This window comes from Aulonocara sp. 'chitande type north' Nkhata Bay, linkage group LG4, assembly GCF_057382095.1.
Source record: "Aulonocara sp. 'chitande type north' Nkhata Bay isolate Kocher_YH1m ecotype deep benthic linkage group LG4, A_spYH_male_GT1.1, whole genome shotgun sequence".
Taxonomy (NCBI): domain Eukaryota; kingdom Metazoa; phylum Chordata; class Actinopteri; order Cichliformes; family Cichlidae; genus Aulonocara; species Aulonocara sp. 'chitande type north' Nkhata Bay.
The window spans coordinates 10,831,007-10,856,461 of NC_141347.1; the positions used below are offsets into that span (position 1 = coordinate 10,831,007).

Sequence of the window (25,455 nt, forward strand, 5' to 3'; positions counted from 1 at the left end):
TAAGTTTGGTGCAGATTGATCCAGTGTGTCATCTGATTTGGTTGTAATATTATCTTTCATACAGATACCTGGATGGACAGACAGGAAAATACATTTGCTGTCTCCTCCTCCCTTACTCTGTACCATGCACCAGTACTCTCTTGATATTTTGCTCAAATGATGACAAACAGCTATATTAAAGCAATAATAGTTCGAGCTGCCTTGAGCACCTAATCTATACAAATATTCCAATGTGACAAATAGGCATTGTAAGCAGAGTAAATGGCCCTGCTTTGTCAGGTTTTTGCAGCTGAATGAGAACGAGAGTACAAATTTGAAAAGTTTAGGCAGAGTGCTCAAGAGTGAAAAATGTGGAGCAATGGGAGCTGGAAAAAGAAAGAACTAACGGTGCATTTAGCAAGTCCCAGAAGACGAAAGGAAAAATAGAGGAAGGAGAAAAACAGGTGTTCAGGGAACGAGAGAGGGTGGGAAGATGATGGGAGCAGACTGAAATAGTGCGTGTGAATGTAAGAGCAGGACGAAGAGGTGAGCTGGTGATGGAGAGGGCCGCCCAGAGAGTTTCAGTCCATCTCCGAGTGAGTATGTGTGTGCGTTTGTTTATGGGCAGGTAGGGTTAGGACAGATGTGAAGAGAATACAAGAGTGGGAGCTTTTGTACATTCTGCTGTAAAAAAAAAAAAAAAAGGGCTGAAGGAAAAGGAGTCCAATGGGATCAGTAAAAAAGAGATGAGAGGAGCAAGCACTGCTTTAATCATCCTCCAATCCAGCCCTCTTTTTCACACTTTAAAAAGAAAACACCTCTCCTAGTGCTCTTATTTCACTGCATACCAGTCACCATGTAAACTGCCTTGTAGGAGTCTTTTAATAGATAACACTGTGCATGTACAACCATGCATGCTGCTGGGGATCCACCTCTTTGCATGCCGTTGGTGCAGCAAGAAATCCACCTCTGCAGTGCATGTATCTCCACGGGGAAACCTTGTGTATACAAAATATAGAGATTACACTGCAGCAAAACAGCTATTACCAGCCCACAATCTGCCGCAAGCTCCTAACTCCTTGTCTGCCAAGTTATACAGTGTGCAGTCTATGTATTACTCACTCCGACTACAGTAGCTGGTTTACCTTCTTTTTTGATGAATCATCAGAATATTTTTTATTGCTAAATTTACCATGCATTATTTCAACCAGAGCACAAACTGTAAATAAAAGGTGGATGTAGCTACCATATTGCCAGCCACTGGTTTATGGACTAGTATAACATTTTGGTTCCTGCTTTGATGATTCTTGGAGACTGAAATATCTATAAATAAATACGTATAAATTTCACTTACGTTTTGAGTTCATTTAATAGGAAAAAATGTGAATAGGCATCGCCATTCCCCCTAACTGTATTGTAAGTATGTGACTGAGACCAAGTTAAATGTGGAGGTGAATATAACTCTTAGGAGGGAAATTTTAATTTGAGTTAATTTGGCCTCAAAATATGACACTGGGGCTCTGACACTGGAAAAAATGCATAACACAATTACAATCACTTATTGCCAAAAGATTAGAGAAGTGACCCTCCCGTCTCCAGACAGCTTGCTAAAAAAGAGCAGCTGGTAAATTATAAGTTATTGTTATGTCAGCTAATGTTAGCCTAACGTGAGCTAAAAATGTAATTTTCCCCTGTGGTAAACAGTTCGAATCAAACTGTACTGTGTCTCATATTGTATCAAAGTTTATTTTCTAAGAGTCCAAGTCCTACAATCTTAGATCAACTTCAAACAAACTTTTACTAATGCCAGCTAACGACAACTAACAGCAACTAACAGCTGCTAACAGCTGCTGTTAGTTGCTAGTTGACAGCAGCTAGCGTCAGCAAAACAGCAGCGCTTTACTGAGAGAAAAGTTCAGACTATCCTCAACAATCGGGCAGCTTTCACAAAGTTTTACAGCCTCCAACAGAGTAAATCAATGTGGACACATATTGACAGCTCAGGTCAACACTGGACTGTTAGCCTGCACTCAGAGTTGTTTGTCCTACAGTAGCCAACTTTATCTAGGACTATGCACTTCAATTGGGAGGAGTAGAAAAACAGAATTCAGTTGACTGCAACTGACAATCTACTCACGGGGTGAAGCTAATATTTTCAGCTAAAAGTAGCTAACTTAGTTAGCAGTCTGCAATCATAAACTGTATGAGTGCAATGGACAGACACACTAGTAATATTAGTAACAGACTGAAATACTAGAGTTTCACTTCCCAAACTGAGACATAAAGTTCTAGTAGTCAGCAGTATGATCAGTCCCTTTTGAGCTTTTGAGTTACAACTCTATTATAAAAATGCTTCAAAAGACGTGGCTGCTCACCTATTTCCCAAGGGGTTACCAATGCAGATAGATCCAGTTGTTTGGTTTGGCATTCTATTCCTGCCTTAACCCTCACATTTATTTCGTATCATCTCGGGACAAACACTAGGAGTACACTAGCTTGTCACCCTCTGAGACTGGGTTTATGTCTCCTCCCGGTCTCAAACATTGAATCTTTCACAGTGAAATAGGTTAACAACCACACCATAAAGCATTTTTAGTGTTGTCGAGTTTTGGCTTGCTTTTGGATCAGCCACAAGTGATCACTCAACAAAATGCATCTTTTGAGATTTTTCTTCATTGTCAACAAATGTCATGAATATCACCTACTGCTTATTCTCTAAAAATTGTAGCTGCATCCTGACAATGTTTGTCTTATTAATCTGTCACTGAGCCGATTCCCATAAACACATAGATTTCAAACTAAAGCCTGTACTGTCTATCATTATCTTCTCTGAATACAGATACAACATGCAACACCAGATCTGTCCTTTAAGGGAAAATCCTGGTTGTTATTGTGACATTTTGAAGAGATTTTTGATTTAATATATACAGGTTAGGTAACCTCACAGCACAGAGCTTTAAACAGACACGGTGACACAAAAATCAAGCAGCTCTAAATTGCTCTGCCAACAAACCATAACCTTCTGCTGGTCTTTTCATATCATCTTTATTACATTCACTGTCAAAATAGCATTGTCTAACCTGGTGAATCTGTCAGTCATATAAGGCAATAACACATTCAGTTTTACTAGCTAAGGTCTCAGAACAATCTATATGTCATATAAGACACTCATTCAACTACAGCTAAGCCACCGAACTTGCACAAAAAATAAAAGAAATTAAAGCTAGAGCACAGCATTGTGCTGTGAGTTCTACTTATAGAGTTAACCAGATGGACTATAAAAGAAGTCATCTAGTATGATTCGCTTGATCACACCCAAGATACAGCATTACAGCATCTGTTTTGTGGGTCAGCGTTTGCCTTTGTTTGAGCGGATTTAACAGTTAGCTCAGTATTTCTGGCTATTGACTGTCTATCTCATTCTCCATACATTTGACCTTGTGTGCATGCAAAGGTTTGATTGCGTGGGGAAGAGATGTGGTTGGCTACACCGGGAGACTTCGTGTGACTTGGTAAGCTATCAGCTATCCACCATTAAACACTCTGGCCTATTTATAGCAGCTGAGGAGGCAGCTCAAGACACTGATGTGATGCTGAAGTGTTCTCTGTCTAATCTCTGCATGTCACTCTGGTGTTAATGAGGCTTCTGAGACCGATGTGTGTGTGCGTGTGTGTGACACATTCAAGAGTTTTTTTGTTTTTATGTGCTGTGTGTCAAAGTGAATTAAGAGAGAAAACTGAGTAATAAAAACTATGTGAAAGATCAAAGTTCAAATAGTTAATGCTGCATTTTGCAGGAAAGCTTTAGCTGTGTTACAGCAGTGCCCTCTGGTGGAGACATTTTTGCCTGTAAATCATCAGACTGAGAGGCAACACCAAAGGAACGGATGTATATATACCACAGAAATGAAGGTTTACTTTCAAAAATGTGAAAATTTTTCCACAGATCTACAAAAACAATGAGATTGATGTGCAAGATGTAACCCATTGCCTCTCATTTAATTTTTTTAAGCAAAGGAGTTCAGGGATGATCGAGATGTGAGTTAGTCATATTTGGTTCAGTTTAATTGTGGCACCCACACTATCAAAACTGGAAGTGCATAAAAGCTGATGTGCGACACATTGGAGAAATGCATGCAAGCTCCGAGTTAAAGAACAGCTACCTGCCTTCATGGTAAATCTTAACTATGGCTAACATCCTAATTTTAACCTTAACAAGGGCATGAAAATGACTTCTTTACAGTATTGCCTCAGTCCATCGAGGCATTAATTTATGCACAGCTGTACTCCAGCATTTCAGTGGAGTTAAAGTCTGGATTTTTGATTGGGACATTGTGGAGCCATGATTCTTTCTTTTTTTCATCCACTCTGTTGCAGATTTGCTGCTGTGATTGGAATCATTGTCCTATAGCATGAGCAGTTTGGGCCAAGCTTTAGCTGTCACATTTGACTCTACAGAGGAGTTCATGGTTGACTCAGTGAGTGTAAGGTGCCAGGTTCTATGGCCTGAAAACAAGCTCAAATCTTCCCCCCTGCATCACCATGCTTGGACAGCTGGCTTGAGGTGTTTGTGCTGATATGCCATGTTTTGGTTTTCACCAAATGTGTTGCTGTGTGTTATGATCAAACATCGTCACATTAGGCTTGTCTGGCCAGCAGACATCATTCCCTAAGTCTTGTGGTTAGTTGAGATGCAGCTTGGCAAACTTCATAGTGCTGTCATTTTATTCTTGAAGAGAGGAGAATTTCTCCTACCAATCCTTTCAAACAAGTCATACTTGTCATACATTTTTTAACTAAATTGTCGTGGATTTTAACACTTAACATGCTAACATGTCTGACACACAGCTCTTGGGTTTTTCACAATTTCTTTGCACAGTATGAACTTGGGGTGAATTTGGGGCATCCATTCCCAGGTAGGTTGTGGCATTGTTCTCACAAACACCTGAGTGCTCCAGACCAGCAAACTGCCAATATGTCTGCTTTTATTGAGGAGCTCCCACTTGCTGATAATCAGTTAATCAAGTGCATTTAATTAGCAGTGTCTGGCTGCTACTTATCCTCTTGGTTTTTATGTAAGCAGTAGTTACACAGCTTATTTTATTGCCATGATATAGGTTAGAGTATTTGGACATCTTATTTCTGTTTTTATTAGTCTCAAGGAAATGCACAATCATAGTTTTAAGGCTCAGGATTTAAGGCTCAAAACTACTTTGGCCTTTGAACACTTCTGTTTTTTGACTCCTACACCCCAAAAGGACAAATTATACAATTAGCTGTCCTAAATAATAGCAGCATGAAAAGGCAAAAGGTACGTTTTTAACACAGCAACCACATTTTAATGTCAGAAGTCAGACTGAACAGTTTAGTTCAACTTGTGAGGAGACCTGTAAAAAGCATTTAAACTGGCAGAATGTGACTTTATATCTGGTGCTCCACTGGTTTAGATAAGAGTAATCAGCTGTTCTTCACAATCGAAAACACCTCTACACTGAACCACACAGTAGATTAGCATTGAACAAAAGTTTTGTTTAAACAGCAAATTTGCTGGTGTCTCTCCGAATGGCAAAGACTATTTTTTGAGGTGCAGAGGTAGAGAAAGTATCACCTATCAGATAACAAATAGAAAAAATGTCCACAGAATATATTTTTAAATATGATATTTAGGTAACAAAGGTTAAAACAGTTCTTATCTCCAGCCTTTACAGAATGGGATTAGATTAGGAGCAGAGACGATAAGATAGAATTGAACACGGTAAAACAGGATTAATTTGAAATTAATGAAAGGTGATGTTGATATCTGTGCTGCTGTGAATGGCTGGGAGAAATCCTGCCAGAACCAGAGACCAAAGATAAGTGCTAGCAGGGAGGGAATCACACTGAAAAATGGGAAATGACAGAGCAAAATGGAGGGGATAGAATAGACACACAGAACAAGATGGCTGAGTGGGTAGCACTGATAGAAAAGGTTGTGACTTGTGATTAGGGCACAGAGGATGAAAGGAGTCAGAAGAAAAAGAGCACAGACGGAGAATGAGTCTGGCTGATTGGTTTCCATGGTAACTGCTGATGAGGTGTGTAGGGCTCAATAAAAGAGCAGGTCCTTCTGGCTTGGTATGGATCACTGTCACACACACACACACACACACACACACACACACACACACACACACACACACACTAAAGATGTGGAGGGACATGTTTGATAGGTATTGTCAAACCTGTTCCTACTGCAGGACAGTGAGAAATTATTAACATTCTTCATTTATGCAATTTAAAAATATACATCACTTAGCAACAACATTACAACTACTGCCAGCAGAAATAAATAACACTGATTGGCACATTACAGGGCAGTGCTCTGCCAGGAATCCTCAGGTGTTGGCATCAATGTGGATGTTACCCAGTCTAAACATGCTTCACACTAATAACACACCCCCATGGCTTCCTCACTACACTGGTTTGCCCCACTGTAACGCATAAGGTGCTTAATTATTGCTCAGGGTTGCACGCCCCATCCTGTAACCCTGAGATTTGAAAATCTCTGCTGCTTGTTCCTGATGATACGACAGGGCAACCTTAGAGGTCCCATGTCTGTGCGATGACAGGTTAGAGCTATACAATACCAAACTGATGGTTTCAATGTAATAGTTGATCTGCGCATCCAACTCCCATATTATGACATCCAGAAGAACTCTGTTAAACCACAGTCTTTTGTTTGTTTGACAATATAAAAGCTGGACAGTCTGAAAAGTGAAAACAATGGGGAAGTGCCTTAAACATGAATTCTTCTTTGTTGCCTTTAGGAAGCAGTAGGTGTAAAAGCAAAAAATATTTCTGGTATTAAAGAACTTTTACTTTGCCCATAGCAAGCCCTTTCTCAATGGTGTGTTAGTTAGCTAAATCCAATCTGAAAATGCTTTTTAAAGCTACAAGTTTCTGTTCATTTATCAAAGGCCTCAGTATTTCTGTTTATCCATTTTTCTATGACTGGTTAGTGAGTAACTACTACTTCCCAACTAACCAGCCAAACAACTCCTGGAAACCTATTTGTGAAATAGTAACTGTAGTTTGCTCACACTGCTTCCTATGGGTCAGTAAGCAGATTAGGCACTGTAGCAATAATTGTGGTTACTCACCATGGCTGGTAATCATTATCATTCATTATTTTTGAAGTAATTGATTAAGAATTTATTTGTTGTCTTTTCTTTCTTTCTTTTTTTTCTTCAGTTTCAGACAGGAATTAAATTCACCATGAACTGGAATAAACTGGGATACAGGATGGCAGTAGTATCCTGTGAAGGTAAGCATGGCGAGCAGCAGTTGCCCAGTGACAACTAAGAATAAACATGAATTAAAACCTACCAAAGTAAGAGTGAGGTCTGTCCTTGCATTTCAAATTACATTCTGTCATCAAGAATTCTTCCTGTTTGAATTTATCCTTTCAGTCACAGTTGGCCGTTGTCTCTGGAAGCATGCTCGTACCTCTTGATTGGCTAAGAGCCGTTGAAATCTGTAGTGTCTGTTGATTTCATTTGCATGTCCATGTCACATTACTAAATGCTATAGGCAGCTTGTAGTATCCAGAGAAGTAGCAACACAAACCCTTGACAATCACAGAATATGCAGTCATCTCCAAGAATCATCCCCTGCAACATAAACTGCTAAAGCACCTCACAATCAATAATGTAATGTTATTTAAGGCAGTGTAGAGGCTCAATAGTTAACACTGTCAATTTACAGTGAGAAGCTCCAGGGTTGGGAACTTGAATGCATGGAAAACATCCAGGTAAAATTATGAATGTAACTTGGACTCTTTGAACTAACAATGGGTTTGTTATTGTAGCTGTGTCTTTGAATTTAAACCACACAGCAGCTGTCATAATATATGGAAGTTTGGGCAAGAAAACTCTGGTAAGTTTTTTTTCCTTGCTTGCTTAGAAGGCACCTTCTAATGCCATATTTTAGACGTAAGAGTTAGAAAACCACTGTTCTGCAAAAAAAAACAACCAACTTTGATGCCTCAAAAGAAATTCGACCCTTAAAAAGCAGTGGGAGAGAAAAAAAAAGCTCTGTGATGTTTTCTGTCTGCTTAGCAACAGTATCAGTAATGAGACAACCCAGTTTATACAGTGACTCAGTGCTGTGATTTCCAACTTGCATCAATATAAGTCTGTTGTAAGGGTATGTCTAACTGTAGAATGACTTGTAAACACTATTTATCTCTAGAGTATTTCTGCATCTAGTATTACCATTTATCAGGGATGAATGTTTTAGTAGATCATCCACTGCCATGTCATTCCCATTGCCATTTTACAGAAAGATCATCATCAAACAAAACACATCAATCTAGTCAAAAGAAGGAAAAAAATCCCCAAACTTCTTTTCCAAATAACAAAAGTCTGTTTGTAGCTTGACAACCACAAATACATACATGCAGTTATTTTCTGTGTACTTTTTCAATATGCTTTAGACATAATGAAGCTCAGTGAATCCAGGGGAAAAATTCTAAAACATTAAACAGACGGAAAATTAACAAAACAAGAAGGATTTTTAGAAAACACATTCTCCTCCAAGGCCTGTGCCCTGTTTTGCAATTATAGACAAAGAAATTCATATCCATCCCAAAACTCAATTGGATTCTTTCTTTACCCATGCTCAGTCATGGAGAAGACAAACAAACAGCTCTCATTCTGGCAGAAAAGTAAATCTGGGCAAACTCAACTGGCTACAAGTAAAGTAAGAAAACTGTGAAGACAAATAGAGAATCAACAATCGAAAGACGAAAATAAAGAGAATTAAAAGAAAAAGCAGGTGCCATGTATTAGTAGCCTAAAACAGTATGTTTAACAGAGGTGGGAGGTAACGAACTGTACTTAGTTAGAATTTTCAGGCATCTGTACTTTACTTGAGTATTTATTTTTCTGACAACTTTTTACTTTTACTTCCTACATTTTTAAACAAATATCTCTACTTTCATTTTTAAAACAGGCTCATTACTTTCGGTTTGACACGTTTGACACTTTTACTCGAATAGAAGTTAACTCAGTACTTCAGCTTTTACTGGAGTATGTTTTAACACTAGTATCTGTACTTCTACTTAAGCACAGGATGTCTGAGTGAAGTAACTAGGAGTATAGAAAAGTACCAATTCAAAATTGCTTCCCCAAGACTGCTAGCTATACTATGCTCCCTGCATCAGTGACCAATCATTACTAACACAGTGAAAAGACCACATGATTAAATTGTCTTCATTAGTTTATTATATTTCAAGTTATGTTAAATGGTGCACATCTACAATATAGTATTTCACATGTGTGTCAAAATGAGTCCTGTTTAATATTACAGTGTTAGCTTAATTAGCTAGCTTACAGCGGTGGATTAATTCTGCTACCAATAGTTGCCATAAATGGGGAGCCAGTTATTCTTAAATACAGAATTAACAGTTCAAGAATTTAGATGGAGGCAGGACTTAGCAAACAATCCGTTTGCTGTCCCTCATTAGTGCTCCACCAGTATTGTAATTTTCAATGCAGTAATGAATTTGGCTAATAGCTCATAACTTTGCAGCTGTGCCATACAAGATTTAAATCATTCTATTGTTTAAAAGTTGCTTAATTTGATATATATAAATATAAAATAATAGCTTTAGAAGCCTTAAGCTTCTCTCCCATGCCAAAGAAACCCTTTTTTTCACTACTCTGCCTCTACAGGTAACAGCTGCTGGCCTCCTTTCTTTCAACTCGATTACTTGCCAGGCTTCTCTATCACAGTGCAATCATACACATACAGACACACATAGATGAAGAGTTAGTAAGGGAATTGACTGAGACCTGAGGGCTGAGCACCAGTGTGTGGGAGGCATATGGCGGAGTGGCCTAATGGAGAGCTTTTAGAGTGTATTATAACCAAAGACACCAGTGTTTCATTGGTAGCCTGATGAAGGAGTTGGCTAGTGTAACTACATTATTCAGGTCCCCCTTTGAAACAGTTTGGTACAGTAGGTGCACAGCGCAAATTTGCTGAGCTGTTCAGATAAAGGGCAGCAAAAGGACACCAGGATCCCCCTTTATTTCTTACTCTTGCATCCACATATAAAACAATGAATGCACTAACAGCTGAAGAAAGGAAAACAACAGATCTCTAACACACCCATTGAGTGTATGGATGAACAAGCATTTCAAAAATTGGACATTTCTGCATTGCAAATCCTTTTTTGGTTGATTTTATGAGATATTGAAATATTCTAACATACTGGGATTATGAGTTCACTTATTTCACACATAAAGTGATATTTCACTTTACATGCAGTGCATGTATAGAATGTGATAAAGTTTAATTTTTGAATTCAATTATAAGGAGCAAACCCTTTTGTGCTATTCTAATTTTCTGAGATGTACTAGTACTGTATTACACTGTCACATTGAATTGAAAATGTGCATCATAAGGGTGTGTTTAGATCTGACTGAGTTATGTCTGCAGGAAAGGATGAATTTTGACAGAAATCAGCAGGCAAAACAAGACATAACTTGTTTTTGGAAAAACAACAACTGTCAGTCTTTTTCACCTCACATACTGTGTTTTGTCTCATGTCTGTTTTTGTGTTTTCTTCACTCTTCGACTCTGCCGTGTCCTCTAGAGAGGTGCATTTCATTTCAAAAACTTCACCTAGTTCAAAGTTTCCTTTAATGAGACCCATCTGCAGATAAAGTGCAAATTATATCCAGCACATACACTGTGCGCTGCACATGTATTGTCAACACTAAACAGAATCCTAATGTTTAAATCCAAAAGGATGCTGTGGTTGCACCTGGAAAGCAATGGTGAAAACAGCTTCTCTTATCTGTAACAGAACAATGCTTTAACTGCAAAGACTGCTCCCTAAAAAGCTGATGGTTGGCTTAGCTGAAGCCAATGAGCTTCAGGACCGCTAGCTTTGTCTAATTAGATTGCAGATCGTCTGATTACCTCACCAGTTTGTGCTTTTCACCACCTCAGTTTCAAATGGGTGAAAGCTCTGGGACTTCCACAGCCCTCTGAGTCATCTGTCTGACTGTTCTCACAAACAATGTAGAGCACCCTTTCCACAAGGGATGTAGCGGTGTGTGTGTCCATGCATGTTAGCGTGTTTTTCTGAAAATTTTCAGCCTGCCACAGAAAATGACCTTTGGTGTGCCCAAACCTAAATCCTGCAGTACATCAGCTGAAAATCCACTATGTCTCTGCTGTGACATCCACAACTACCTCGATGAATCATGCAGTTCACAAATGTTCTGGAAAAAACCTCAGCATGCCACAGAACAACTGTAGCCACTTTACCAAGCCACCACTTCCCCTGGTGCTGGAACAGAGCAGAGCGCGTGACACAAAGTGAGAATGTCAGCAATTTGCTGAGCTGTCCCAAACTCCACTGTTGAGAGCCTGAAAAAATGTTACCGCTGAGGCTGAGCCTGTAGGGATGTAAAGAGATGAAAGCGCTTAAAGCTGGGCGTTAAATAGTGAGTCACTTCTCAGGTCTCTCCTCGCTAACACGATGGGCAATCTCAGAGATAAACCTGGAGTCAGCATGAAACAGGAGATTTGGTCAAGCTTTTTGCATGATCTGCAAAGTGAGGTGAGGAGTTTTCTGGTGATTTCATCAGTTCTATTGAAAACCGTTTTCCTTCCTAGTGTAACACAGGATTAGTGCAGAAACTGCAAGCCATACATCAGCATGTCCATACTGCTTACCTCCACAAACAGAAAGCAGGGAACGATGGAGCTGCTGCTCTTCACGCCCGGCTTCTCCTCCACGGCCATCCCTCTCTTTGTTTCTTTGAACATCCCCCTGAACAGGCCCAACTTTCTACCACCTTATCCTGAAAGAGAGAGAGAGAGTAAGTCAGATGAGTGTGCTTGCCAGCCCTGAGGTCATGCCCAGAGTGCAAGATTAAGTAAAATCCATTCAGGACAAACGAGCTTTGGATAGATCTGAAGCTTTCTTTGATGTCTTTTTTTTGCTGTTATTTCATATGCTTCTATTGTTATTTTGTTGCAAACTCTAAGAGCAGATTGTACCCAAAGCCCTAACATTAGTACACCTACTCTAATGAGCTCACCAGCCATGCTGTGAGCCATCATTTACATTCGATTTTTTAAATAAATGTATTCATTTGTCTTCCTTTTACTGACGTTCTGCCACTGACTGTGAGTAAATATTATTTTGCATTATTGCAGTCTGAATTTAAAAAGGGAAAAGCGTGCTGTCATACATTTCATTCATACTATTTGCACAAAATCTAAAGATTTTATATATATAAGAGTGAGAAACACACAAAGATTTTCTCAGAATAGGTCATTTTTGATGATTTTGCTCATTTGTCTAAGAAGTTAGAGATCATATTTCTCCCATGTTAAATTATCTTCATTGGCTCCCTGTTAAATTTAGGATTGAATGTAAAATCTTTCCACACGTCCTGAATAATCATATCTTAAAGACCTTGTAGTACCTTATTATTCTAATAGAGCACTTGGCTCTCACACTTCAGGCTTAGTTGTGGTTCCTACAGTTTTGAGAAGAGTTCCTTATCTCTCTGTCCTCGTGTTTTTCCCCTTATCTCTTTCCCCTCATGGGAGAGGACTGCCCGTCCCTTAGCCTGGTTCTGCTGTCTCTGTCTGTTTAAGGGGATTTCTTCCTTCCCTTTGTCATTAAACACTCGTTGGGGTTTTCTATCTAATATTGTTGAGTGTCTTCTATTTATATCACCTGCAGATTTTTGCTGTTATAAACTGGAACTATATAAATAAAATTTAATTGAACTAACTGCACAACAGAGTGGTCTACACATGTCCCAGGAATTTTATGTAATAAAATCCCAGAAATACTGTTTCAAATGCATAGCTGGTACAATATTGGCATAAAGCCACAACAGCCCACCAAAGCTAGTTGTAGAGACAGACAACATTACCCAGACAATACAGTTTATTCAAGATCGCGATTTAATGAGTGTAAACAATTTAATTTCTGGGAAGAACATATAGTGTATTTGGATGTGTTTCTTTTGTTTGTAGAGACTGCAGAAATCATAGAGCTGTGAATAGTGTGAATAGTAGGTTTTGCCAGCACTGGGTTGTAAGGAGGTTTTACACAATTGTTGAACTATTCCTTTTTTGGTTGGTTTTTTTTCCATTCAGCAATCAACTGCAAGTAGTTGAGCAACCACTTTGGATTGCAAGTGGACAGAATCACAATCATAGCCAGCTTAGACTGACTGCAATTTGGGAACATTTGCAAATAACTGCCTTCTAATTTCTAACCACAGACAGATTGCCAACACTATGCAATTCTTCGGAGTCAACCTGTGCAATGAGGGCAACTAGTATTTGATCTTTCTCTTTGCAACAGGAAACTTGACTACACTAGCTGCAAATTGGTTGTATTTTTGTTATATTCCCATATAAACGCAAGGCTGCAGAGCACCTATGTCATCTTGCAGTTAAATTGTTGTCCTGCAGCAACTACTTCACTCTTTGCAGAGGAATTTCTGAATTTCTGTTTCAGGTCTATGAGCTTCTGGCTGGACTATATTTTCATTTCTGTTTAATGAGAATTAAACAGACTGACTCTGTCTTGTTGCAGTTTTAGCACCTTCTCCTGACTGTGAATGAGCAGACCATGTCCTAACACCCATTCAAATGCAACAACATTGCAAGTTCACTGCAAACATTCACAATAATTTTAGTCATGCCATTGTCTGAAACCAGTTTTCCCCAGTGTCACTGTAACATATCCCACAATCTACAATCTATCTGTGTCTTTATTAGGGAAAATACAGTGACACACATTTCAAGAAAAATGAGGACAGAAGGGAAAAATCTTTGTGTAAAAAACACAAAAAGACAAGGATTGTGAGATTGTACGTGCCAGCAGCATGTACAGTCTGATTTCTGTTGTCACATCCAAAGTGAGTAGGAGTGCTCAGCTACAGTTAGTGTTGTCTTTCTGGTTTTATGACATTATCGTTTCTAAAAATGTCACAGTCTTGATATAGACCCTGAAATTTCCTGTTGTCAAGTTCACTTTAAACACACATAAAATACACAGACAGTAGATGAGAGAAGACAAGCAGTAAGAAATAAAAGATTTTCTTCTTTGTTTTGTTTTTTTGCCCAGAAGTTATCAGATTGACCTCTATCCTGTTGGTGAGTAGTGTGTTAGGTGCCGGACAGCTTTCCTCCTCCTAAATTCTTCTGCACTGGTGGAAAGAATAGGCCTGAGGGATGAATAAGGCATGAAGCCAAGCTCTTAGCAGCCCCCAGAACAACGCAATGTGCCAACCAAGACTGCTTTTAGAGACGGTTGGTTGTCTGGTTGTGTGTGTCTGTACAGCTGTGGGTATGTGATACTTGTCCAAAAAAAAGTAACTGTCAGGGTGAACAAGCAGAAGCCCCAGGTAATGGAAACCAGCAGTGAGGAGGAGAAGAGAGAGAAACAGAAATAGAGGGAAGAATCGTTCCTGTTACTTCTCCTCTGGAGGCTGATGGGAAGTGTTACTTTGTGTTTCATTTCCGTGGTGGGAGGCAGCACAATGAGACTCTCTCCTACAGTTTGGCCACCGGGTGGAAAAGTGAGTTGGCGGTAGCAGATTTCCTGTAGATGTAGTCCTGGGAGAAATTACTCAGGTGGCCAATGATGAGGCGGAGAAGCTTTTAATGATTAATATCTAATAAGTGGGACATCAAGAACGGGAATAATAAAACCTGTCACGTTCCTTTGGGGTATAAGCAAACTTCTGAGCCATCCCATTTGATATCGCTATTATATTTTTTCTCAGAAGTGTTCTCCAAGTGCTGATTTGGGTGGCAGGTTTGCAGCCTAATTAGTATGGGAAAATCTGTCCGCTGCTCAGCATGCAGCACAAAAACAGAGCCAGAGGCTGACATGGATCTTTTTAGTCTTACTGTCCTTGCATCAGGTCAAGAGCATTAATCAGTGCTGTGCAGGTTATTCGAAGAATCTGCAGCCTTTTTGCATAAATCTCACAGCTTTAGATATTCTGACACAAAAAAATAGTGCAGCAACATTAATTAGAATGTATGAATGTATGTAAAATGTATCAGATCATCCCAAGCCATGCAAAGCTAATGACTTACTATATTCACATTATCCATCCATCCGTTTTCTCAACCGCTTATTCAATTCAGTATCCAGTCAGGCTGAAGCTTATCCCAGCTGTCACAGGGTAAAAGAGGGGGAGGCCCTGGATAGATCTGTATTTACATCATTAATTGGAGATTATGTATCTGAATTTTAGGAGCGGGACCACGCCTCCAAACACGCTCCTTCCTTTTGCCATCTATATAGGTTCCCCCCAGCAGGGCCGTGCAGAGAGGTTTAAAGGGGCGGGTGCTCAAAGTTAAAAAGGGGCACATTGAAGCAGGCTGAATAACAACAACACACATTCATCAAGAATCTAATATGGGCAACAAGGCAAAGCAAACGTCGCCGATGTTTTACCTGATGGGTACATGGTAAATGGCCTGCATTTGTATAGCGCTTTTCTAGTCCTTAAGGACCCCAAAGCGCTTTACAATACATTCAGTCATTCACACACAGGCGATGACAGCTACATTGTAGCCACAGCCATCCTGGGGCGCACTGACAGAGGCGAGGCTGCCGGACACTGGCGCCACCGGGCCCTCTGACCACCACCAGTAGGCAAACACGGGGTTAGTATCTTGCCCAAGGCTATTTGGCATGCAGCCAGGAGGCAGCCTGGGATCGAACCACCGACCTTCTGATTAGTGGCTGACCTGCTCTGCCACCTGAGCTACAGCCACAGTACAATGTTGCTGTTGAGGGGTTGCTGCTCCTGCTGCTGATAGTGCTGGAGGGCAGGGCTGTGCTGAGACTGTAGACATTAAAAAGTCCATAGGAGAGATGGTAGCTGATTAAACAAGTATCATGAGATAATAACAAAATGCAAAGATTGGTGACAGGGCTTGGAACCATAAGGCAACAAAAAACTGTGAGAAATAATTTAGGCTCTGCCTGTGAATCACTCTTTGCTTCTCTTCTTCCTTCCATCCCATCATTTCATATATCACTCTCCACTTGCTGTCCATCTGAGAACAAGGCACAACTTGCTATTGCAATAAACTATAATCTAATTATCCACACCTAACAACTCTTGCACTTAATCTAAATGATGACAGAAAAATGTTATAGCCCTGCCTTTAGTAGCCTCACACAGCTCCTACTGTTTCCTCCTCATGTCCTTACCAGCCATGTCTGGACAATGTTATATCATGAGTAATATTTTTTTTTAAAAATCCATCTAAATAAAACACACACATGCACGCACACACAGTGACATTTTAGACCTTCTTCAGAATACTGTATATACTATGGGCATCACGGTGCTGATCCAGAATCCTTACATTATTATTTATTACTAGAGCTACAATAATAAAGCAATGAGGAGGGGGAAGTAATAAATATGAAATAATGTCATTATGATGATTCCATTTGTTTCACTATCCACTCTGTGCAGGGGCAAAGCTTATTACATTTTTAAACTGTAGAGATACAATAATGTTACTGCTGTAACATCCAAATTTTGTCTTATTTAAAATATAAATCTAATATAATCTGCTTCTTAATGTATGTTCTTTAAAATACAGCGTGTGTTTTTTAAAATATTATAATAATGCATAATTATGTGGACATGCATATTAGATCGTTTTTAGTGAAATATAACCCCTTGTTTCAGTTCGTCAGCTGCAACAAGACAGCTTACCAACGTGTACGTAATAAGCTAATACTCCTGTGTGCTATACACTACAGTGTACGCTGTACACCTACTTACTGGTTTTGTAGCATCAGTCTGTGTCTCTGAGTTAACTTGTGTTTCTCCTACAGCTCCGGACCGCTAAAAATGCGCGTGCTCTTTGTGAGCTCGTTCCCGGCTCGTAACCAGCGCGTTCTGCCGTCAAGGGCGATCATTGGTTAAATGTGATCATGTGACTGATGCAAGCCAGATCCTTTTATTTAGCAAAACTGTGATTAATAGTTAAATATTATTGTTGAGGGGCACAGACAGGACTCCGCACGCACACACACACACATTAAAAATAATAATAATAATAATTTTAAAAAAAAAAAGTTGCCTCAACAAAAGGGCACTTTGGGCACCCATCAGGAAAGGGGCGGGTGCTCAAGCCCCTCTAGCCCCCCTCTGCACGTGCCTGCCCCCCAGTTCTGCAAACTGTTCATTCTCGTTTACGTGCCCCACCCTCCTTGTTCTCAATTCTTTAACTGCCTCAGCTTACAGAGTAGAGATGTACTTTACTGACCTAAATTACTGGATCGGATATCGGAGAAAAATAAAAAATGTAATCCGATCCATTAAATATCACGAAAGCACCTCACAAAACTTGCAACACACCGTAACTCGCCTCAGAACGTTAGCACGTCGGAGCAGTATGCATCACGTGATAGAGTGGCTGTGGCATGCCGGACCTTCGCTAGCAACCCGGCATTTCATCTCCGACAAAGTTATCGCCGAGAGAAGTAAAGCAAGTGTGTAAGTCCATCTCTGAATGTTTGTAAAGCATTCCTGCGTTAAGCTTAACAAACGATATATGGAGCGACTGCCTCTTCTTGCTGCTACTTCAATCATGAAACTGCTTAATGATCAGATCGGCTTTTCTGTCGCGAGTCCGTCTCTCTTGTTTGTTTCTGGCCCACTTTGCACCAGAAAGAGGAAACCAGCGGATAAACAACAGCAGCACATTTAAGCTTGATAAGCTGTTGTTAGAATTTATTTAATATTACTTTCTACACCAGGATCTTTTTCTATGTAGCTCACGCTGGTAACTGTGCAGGGGCGGATCTAGCAAAGTTTAGCCAGGGGGGCCGATAGGGCATTAACAGGGAAAAGGGGGCACAAAGACATACTTTTCTTTCTTATTCTCATTTAAAATGTCTAGCTTTTAATAAATAATTATCTGACACCCAAAGTTTTAATTTGATGTAAAATGAATAGAAGTCAATTACTGTATATAGTAAGTCTAATATACCCTAGTAAGCTATAGTACTTTTTCCTTTGGGAATGTACCATCTGTGCAGTCTGCAATTTTGTTGAAGAAAGATGTTGAATCTATTTAATATTTTAATATATTGAAAAATAATTGATTTCTGTGCATTTTTTTCCACACTGCATCAAATTAAGGTTGATTACGTCGATTAAGCATCACGAGGTGGAGCGTGAGGGGTGGTTCCCTATTTTTTATTTATTTATTTTTGTGGTTGCTGGGAGTTGGAATCCTATTAGTTAGGTTGCTTAATATTTACGCTAAGTACTCTTTAAAATACCAGAATAGGGAGGATGGTGTAGGTTTAAGTTTATTAAATTGATCAGTATTGCTGAACTATGAAATATTTTTTTTTACATACAGGTATAACAGAATAGCTTTAGTGTAGTTGTTGTTTTAAACTTGAGTATGAACTTATACAAAATGCAGCAAGATATTTAAAAAACAGTTTTGTTGATTAAAAAACACTATATTGGATTCATATCGGTATCGGCAGATATCCAAATTTATGATATCGGTATCGGACATAAAAAAGTGGTATCGTGCCATCTCTATTACAGAGCTCTGGCTTCAGGCTTTATTGGAACCGATACCAATAGCTTGATTTGATAAGGCTTGGGACCATTCGGATCCGCACTACACCAGTGTCTGCTTCAGGGGCCTGTGAAGGGGAGCACTCCACCACCTTGAAAGAGCTCTGTGTGCATTAAGATTATGCAGTCTCTTGATCGGTCAGGCTAAGAGGTGGATATTTCCCTTTGGGAGACCAAAAGATTTTGATGATTTTGATGATTGCAAGCAGAAGTTTGATCCTCACAGTCCATGCAGTGTGTTAACTGAAAGCAGGGAAGTGATATAAACTCGAGTGTATCCTTTGATGAAATGGGAAAAAGTTGAGTCAGAACACGTATTTAAGAATTTTTTGAATCAGTGGCCCAAAGGGTGATTCTGGATTAATAAATGTAATGTGCATTTGACAGACTAACAGAGATACAAATGATTCTGTGAAGATTTCATGCAATTATGTAGCGACTGGAGATGCCTTGTGGTCAGAACTTGGTCAGCACTACTTGAAATAAAAAAGCTGGAGACAGCAGCATAGTAACATTACCACCACTGGCATTTTGAAGGTATAATTACAAAGAAATGCTGGCATGTTGTAGTATACTGGGCTCAGACTACACAATATTATTGTCATGATAATCACCAAGTCAGATTAGAGCATTATAGAGACATAAAATCGTCTTTTGCTCCCCAAGCAATCATGCTTGACCCCTTAAAAGATACCAGTGGGTAGGACTTGGCAATTTATGATGCAGGCTGTCTACTCAATTTTACAGTTCTTGAACTGATGTCCTGCGTGACTTGAATTGACCAAAATTGGGCTGGTATTGTGCAGTCTGAACCTGGCAACAGATAAACAGGATATACTGCAATTTATATCCTTTTTCTCCAGCAAAGTGGAGCCCTTTATATTGAGATTTGTTTGGAGAGAGAGGAAAAGAAGATCTTATACCCTGATGCAGTTTTGGAGGGAAAAAAAGTGTCAATGACTTCTTAGTTCTTAGATAACTGCAATCAGCAGGTCATACATAACTGATCCACCTCGAACTGCAATTACTTACGTTCTTGAAAAAGTGAGCCTGTGGCAGTCATTTAGAAATGCTGGTTAAAATCTGTTTCTGTATAGCAGAGTGAGTGCATGAAAGTGAGAAGCGGTCCAGCTGGTTTTTTAAAAGGTCCATGTGAAAAGGGGCCTAATCGAATAGTCCATCTATCAATTAGAGAAAATGAAATCAACCTGTCAGCAGACACAATGATGGTGAGAAACTCCCAAAACAGACCAGAGACAAAGAGACTTTGTTGCATAGCCACACACACCAGCAATACACCCATCGGAATATAAAACATGAGAGAACTGAAATCAAAATGGTGGAGATGAGAGAAGCAAAGGGAGCAGCAGAGGGGAAAGTTGAATTAACACTAGCAAGCACACACACACGCCTGCACTTCAGGGGGAGCAGGACATTTGAATCGTCTGCTGCTCTGAGGACTCCCGTCAAAGAGTAGAGACCCAGGCAGCCATATGTCCTCTCTTTTGCCTCTGCAGTCCACCACCCTGCCCCAGGACATCCCTGTGCATGTAAGCACACACTTAGACACAACCTCTCTCTCTATTACACACACACACAAAAGCTAATTGGGCAAAACAATCTGGATCATGCTCACTCCTGCTTTACCAAAGCATGCTCTTGCATGTCTTTTTATGCAAAAATCCACATTTGTGCAGCGGTAACATGAGAGGATGTGCAGCAGCAATGCAGCGTTAAAATACCAACTGTCAGTCACCCGTTCCTCTATTTCATGTCTGCACCACAGCCAAAGACATACACGAGCTGCAAACGAAATATCCAAGACTTTGTCAGCAGAGTATTACTCTGTATTTTGGACACTGTTTTGGACCATTTGCATGGAGTCAGGTGCCAGAACATGCGATCAGAGCAAACTGTCGAATACCTCAGCTCGCTTTTGTGTGTGTTCAGTGTGTTGAGATTTATTTATTTTTTGTCCTGCAATTGTCAAACCACTCACTTGCAGTTCAGATTGCATGCACAGTCCTACTCAGCACGCTTCTTCCACACATAGAGGCTATGTGTGAACAATGCACCTATCCTGACACCTGAGTTGAGTCACAAACAAACAGCAAACATCCCACTCCTTTGACTAAGGGGCAATCCCTTATACTATTAAAAGAACAAAGTAAAAGGGTGAGAGTAAAACCATAATAGGATTTGCCCGGTGCTCAATAATTAGGGCTTCTGTTTGGGGAATACCACCGAGAGACACTCCCCCCACATTCACACGACTCTTAGAAGAAGCACGTAACAGCGGGTCTTTGACCGGTTAGGGTGCAGAAAATCCAACAGCGGCTGCTCCGTTACAGCATCCCGGGCAGGCATGCTGTTCAAATCATCCCGGCATGGGAGCGAGGAGAGGAAAGCCTCCCCGTCTGCCTCTTCATTCACCACTCCCCCTCCCTCCTTACCTTGGATCTGACGGTTGCCACGGCACCAGATTCCTAAGCAGTGGCCATGTCAGAAGAGATGATGAGGGGAAGTGGTGTGAAAATGTCCTTCCACCCAGGTGTCTGCCCCTTCTCTCTTTCTCCTCCTTCTCTTCCTCTTCTTCCTCTTCTCTCTCCTCTCCTCTCGCCTGCTCCACAGCAAAGCGTGAGAGAGCTGATGAAGGGGACGGCAGCAACAGCAGCAGAAGAAGCAGCAGCAGCGTCAGTCTCTAAATCTCACACACAAATACACATGCACACACACACAAACACACACACACGCTCACGCTCCTTTTAATTAGCTTGTTCCAACAACCAGCGATGACTAATAAATCAAGTGGCAGAAATCACCTCCTGTGCTCCGCTGATCGGATGAGGAGACACAGAGGACAGGGAGAGAGTGCAAGCACATGTGTTCGAGGAAGTAAGAGTGTGTGTGAGAGAGAGACAGTGATCTAGAGCATGAGAGAGGGGGAGAGAGAGAGAGAGAAGGAGAGAGAGGAAGGGAGGGCATGCATTGTGTGTCAGCTCATTTGTATTCAAAGCTTGTTTTGCCTCTCCATCCCTCCCCTTCTCTCTCTCCCTCCATCCATCCATCTCTTCCTTTATCTAACTCCCTCCATCCATTCTTGGTTTCTCTTCTTTTCCCCTTTTACTGTTCTGTCCTTTGTGCATTCACGTAAAGGACACAAACTTGACCGGAACATCAGAGGAAAGAGGGGTCAAGGAATTCCACAGATTTAAAAAAATGGGATGGAAGTGGAAAGGAAGGTTTCTCATGTGTGTGTGTGTGTGTGGAGGGGGGGGGGGGGGGGGGGGGGGTTGTTTGTTTGTTTATAAGGTTTCACAGCTGCATGCCTCCAGCAAAGCACACTCTGGATGTGGGTTAATGATACATGGCTGGCTATTGATCTAGGTCAGAGCTGGTAGCCGAGAGCCAGGCTGGACACTAGTGCACGTTTACCCCAGAGGTGAATGAAAGTTTGCTGTTATGCAGAGAAAAAAAATACAGAAATGCAATACAAGCTTGGCAAAATGTTTTTAGCAATCAGTATTTCATGTAGATTTTAAAGAAACAGACAATAAAACAGCAAAACAAGCATCTGACGGCCCCTTCTTCATAAAGCCCACCAGTTCTGAAGCAATGCTTCTCTGTAAAGGGTCAGGACAATGCCATACTGACAGCTGAAGACAGGAGCAGCAGTGGCAATGTAATGAAGAGAGTTGCAGAGAACTCTCATCGCTTTTGGATGAGACAGAAATATCTTAAAATTTCCCAAAATAAAAAACATATTGTTGTTATTAGCAGCAAATGAATGCCAAGAAAACAAGTTTCCAGAGCCATTTCTTTGGCATTCGCTACTCAAATGCAACAAATATAATAAGCGTCATAGGCACCATAACAAAAAAATACAAGCTTTCTTGTTGGTAGTGTCCAAAACAGCTGTTTCTGTATAATATGAATGAGAGAGCTGGTGGGTCTTCAAGAATAAAAATATGTTTTGGGGGAATAAGTATAGCTGGTCCCCTTTAAGTCACTGGATGAGCATTAAAAATCTCAGATCTGATTACCTTTTGCTAGAAGCTTCAAAAGTCAGGTTTTTTCACTCTTTTGTCCACTTAGACATTAATAGGATGTTGGTGTCTGCAGCTCAGAGGTGCAAAAGGAATCAAGGTTGCTCTTGGTTGAGGTCTTAGGTCTTTTTGTGTGGTAGGCTCCTAGTGGCTTCCGCTATGCCCAGTCTTCATTAATATAGCATTACCTTTGGGGCATTAACAGCCCGCAGGCTTATTTTATGCACACAGCTCCTGACCTATTTTAGGATTGACAATCCATCAAAAAAAGAGGCGAAGAACACCAGTAACCCAATGGTGATTTAGTTTCTCGTGCTGGTGAAACTGTTAGCATTGTAAGTAAGTAAGAATAAAGGCCACAAATGGGCATGGACTAATCAAATAACCTTCCTGTTGTGCAATTATTTACCTACAAGTAGATGTGGAAATCAAATCTAACAGTTTGTGAAATTCATCACTATTCTCTGTCATTCTTTTCAAATTACCTCATCACTGGGTTTCACTTCCCCTCCTCCAGTGCTGAGTGCACTGTCCTGACTTGTAGGGGTCTCAGTGGGATTGTCATAGTGGTAGATGAGATATGGGCTGAGCATCTTAGAAATGAGAAATCTGCCTGTTATGGGGCCATTATGGTTTACAGCAGGTTGGATGCCTGTCCCATGGGTCTACTCTCCTCCCGCCCATATACCCTGCTCCCTTTCTCTTTGTCCAACCCCCTCTCTGACTGCTTTCACCCACGCCAAGCTTACAGTGGAAACCCCACAAACTAATGCTAATATATATTGTAATATATTTATATCACTAAGCACTTCTGGATGGATGCAAACTGCATTTCGTTGCCCTGTACCTGTGCATGTGCAATGACAATAAAGTTGAATTCTATTCTATTCTATTCTAAACTATGTCCATGACTGATGGAGAGAGAAGTCTGAGAAGGTGAAGGATAGAGAAGGGCAAAAGAAAGAAGAGGAAAGGCCAAAAACGAAAGAGGTCCAGACCTCAAGGAGAATTGACTGAGCTGTTTCTGTGTATGAATTGGGTGTTTCCATGGAAACCATTGCAATCAGAACCATACACAGGAAAACGCACATTTAGTCATTGGAATCAGGTTTGATGTAGGATACTGTATGCACATTTACTTATTCGTGCGCACTGCAGTTAGAATCCAGTAAAGCGTCTGGAGTTTATATGTGTGCTACTTGCCTGCATTCATATGTCTTACTGCTGCAACCAATTAGCTATGTAAGCATTATGGTAATTTAAAGTATCAAAGTCTGGTGGTAAAAGTTAAGTCAATGCAGAAATAAAAAACAAACAAACAAACAAAACTGCAGTTCCACAAATAGCCACTTGAGGCTAACTCAAAAATAGAATTAATTCCCACTAACTCCCATGTTAAAATGTCCATTGTTACAGCAGAATTAAAAATGTTTACAGCTTGATTTTGGTCCCTTGCCAGAATTTTATTGCTGTGTTGTGGTTAATATTATATTATTATTTTGTCTTAAAGTTATACATGACTGAAGATGGCTGTGACTGCTTTGTTAGGCTGCTAGCTGTAGGCCTTACCTCAGCTAATCTGAATGACTGAACTAGACCTCTTGATTGTGGTTGTTGTGTTGGGTTGAATTTTAGATTCTTTTCAACACAATTATCAAAGAAGTGTTACAGCCTGGTTTGAAGTTTGTGTTTCAGTTTTGGTAACTGGATTTCTGGTATTTCATTACCAGTTACTTAGCTGTAATTAGCGGATTAGCAGCAGGGTTGCTAGCTTTAGCTGATAACTAACCTTTCTATCTTCTTGTCGAATTGCAACACTTCAGAATTCAATAAACCAAGATGGAAACAATAAAATGCCAAACACAAGGCTTGAAATTTATTTTCAGTAGGTGAAGTGACAGTAGCTACATCCATCTTCTTAGTAATGGATAAACACCATCTGTTTTTGCATCTATCCAACCAGTCAATCTATTACTTGTAGCTAGCTGTTGCAGTCATTTATCCTTTATCATTTTTTTTATACAAATGACTCACTTACTAAATACCATGGTGGCTCTGCGGTGTTTCAATAAGACATTATATAATAATGCTGGAGACTTTGATGAGTTTGTGTAGTAAAAATGAAGCTACTGTAATTTCACTAACAAGGTAATAAGAAGTTGGGCTTAATACGTTTAAAACAACAGAGGTGTGAAACTTGCATTCTGACAAGATTGTTCTTAATGTTTTGTTTTATACTTATAAAGATAATATAATATATTTATATTTTCTCTGCACATATGACAGTGGTATGAATGTCTACAAGAAAATAATTCAAAGGATACAAATGGCTTTTTTCATACAAGACAACCATGCTTAAAGTATCCAGCCACATACTGGGGAAAAGTGGGGCACATCAGTAGGCTACATAACATTAATAACTCATTTTACACCCATCATTTAAACATAAATGAATAGAGACAAACATTATCCCTCTATTACCACAAACATCATCCTGCACAGCTCCCCAAACATCAACTCACCAGCACAGAAGCCCCCAAATACCTCCTTGTATCATTATGCCAAGAGCTCCAGCTGTGGTCGAGAAGGGAAATTCATTAATCAGCCTTAGAACAAAGGACCACATTCCTCCGCTATCCCCCCTTTGTCTGTTCATCCCACTTGATCCTGTGCTAATTCTTCCAGTAAAACTGAGAAAAAAGCTCTAATTTTGTTTCTCAGTCTTGAACCAGACCAGTTAGATCACATCTGTATATTAATTA

General features: G+C 40.1%; 1 protein-coding gene across 5 annotated transcripts in view; it reads right to left on the minus strand.

Annotated features, from left to right (window-relative positions):
* plppr2a (phospholipid phosphatase related 2a) overlaps positions 1-21,537 on the minus strand; it is an 82,395-nt gene extending 60,858 nt beyond the window's left edge. For 4 of the 5 annotated variants that reach the window (XM_086288344.1, XM_086288340.1, XM_086288342.1 and 1 more), the window contains exons 1-2: positions 21,101-21,537; positions 11,710-11,837 (exon numbers count right to left, since the gene is read on the minus strand). In XM_086288344.1, coding sequence (XP_086144470.1) covers positions 11,710-11,802 — 93 coding nt within the window. In that variant the 5' untranslated portion in view covers positions 11,803-11,837; positions 21,101-21,537. Of the gene's footprint in view, positions 1-2,354; positions 2,489-11,709; positions 11,838-21,100 lie in introns of those variants that run through there. The other variant, XM_086288343.1, reaches the window with a different exon arrangement.
* Between the last annotated feature and the right edge of the window lie 3,918 nt (positions 21,538-25,455).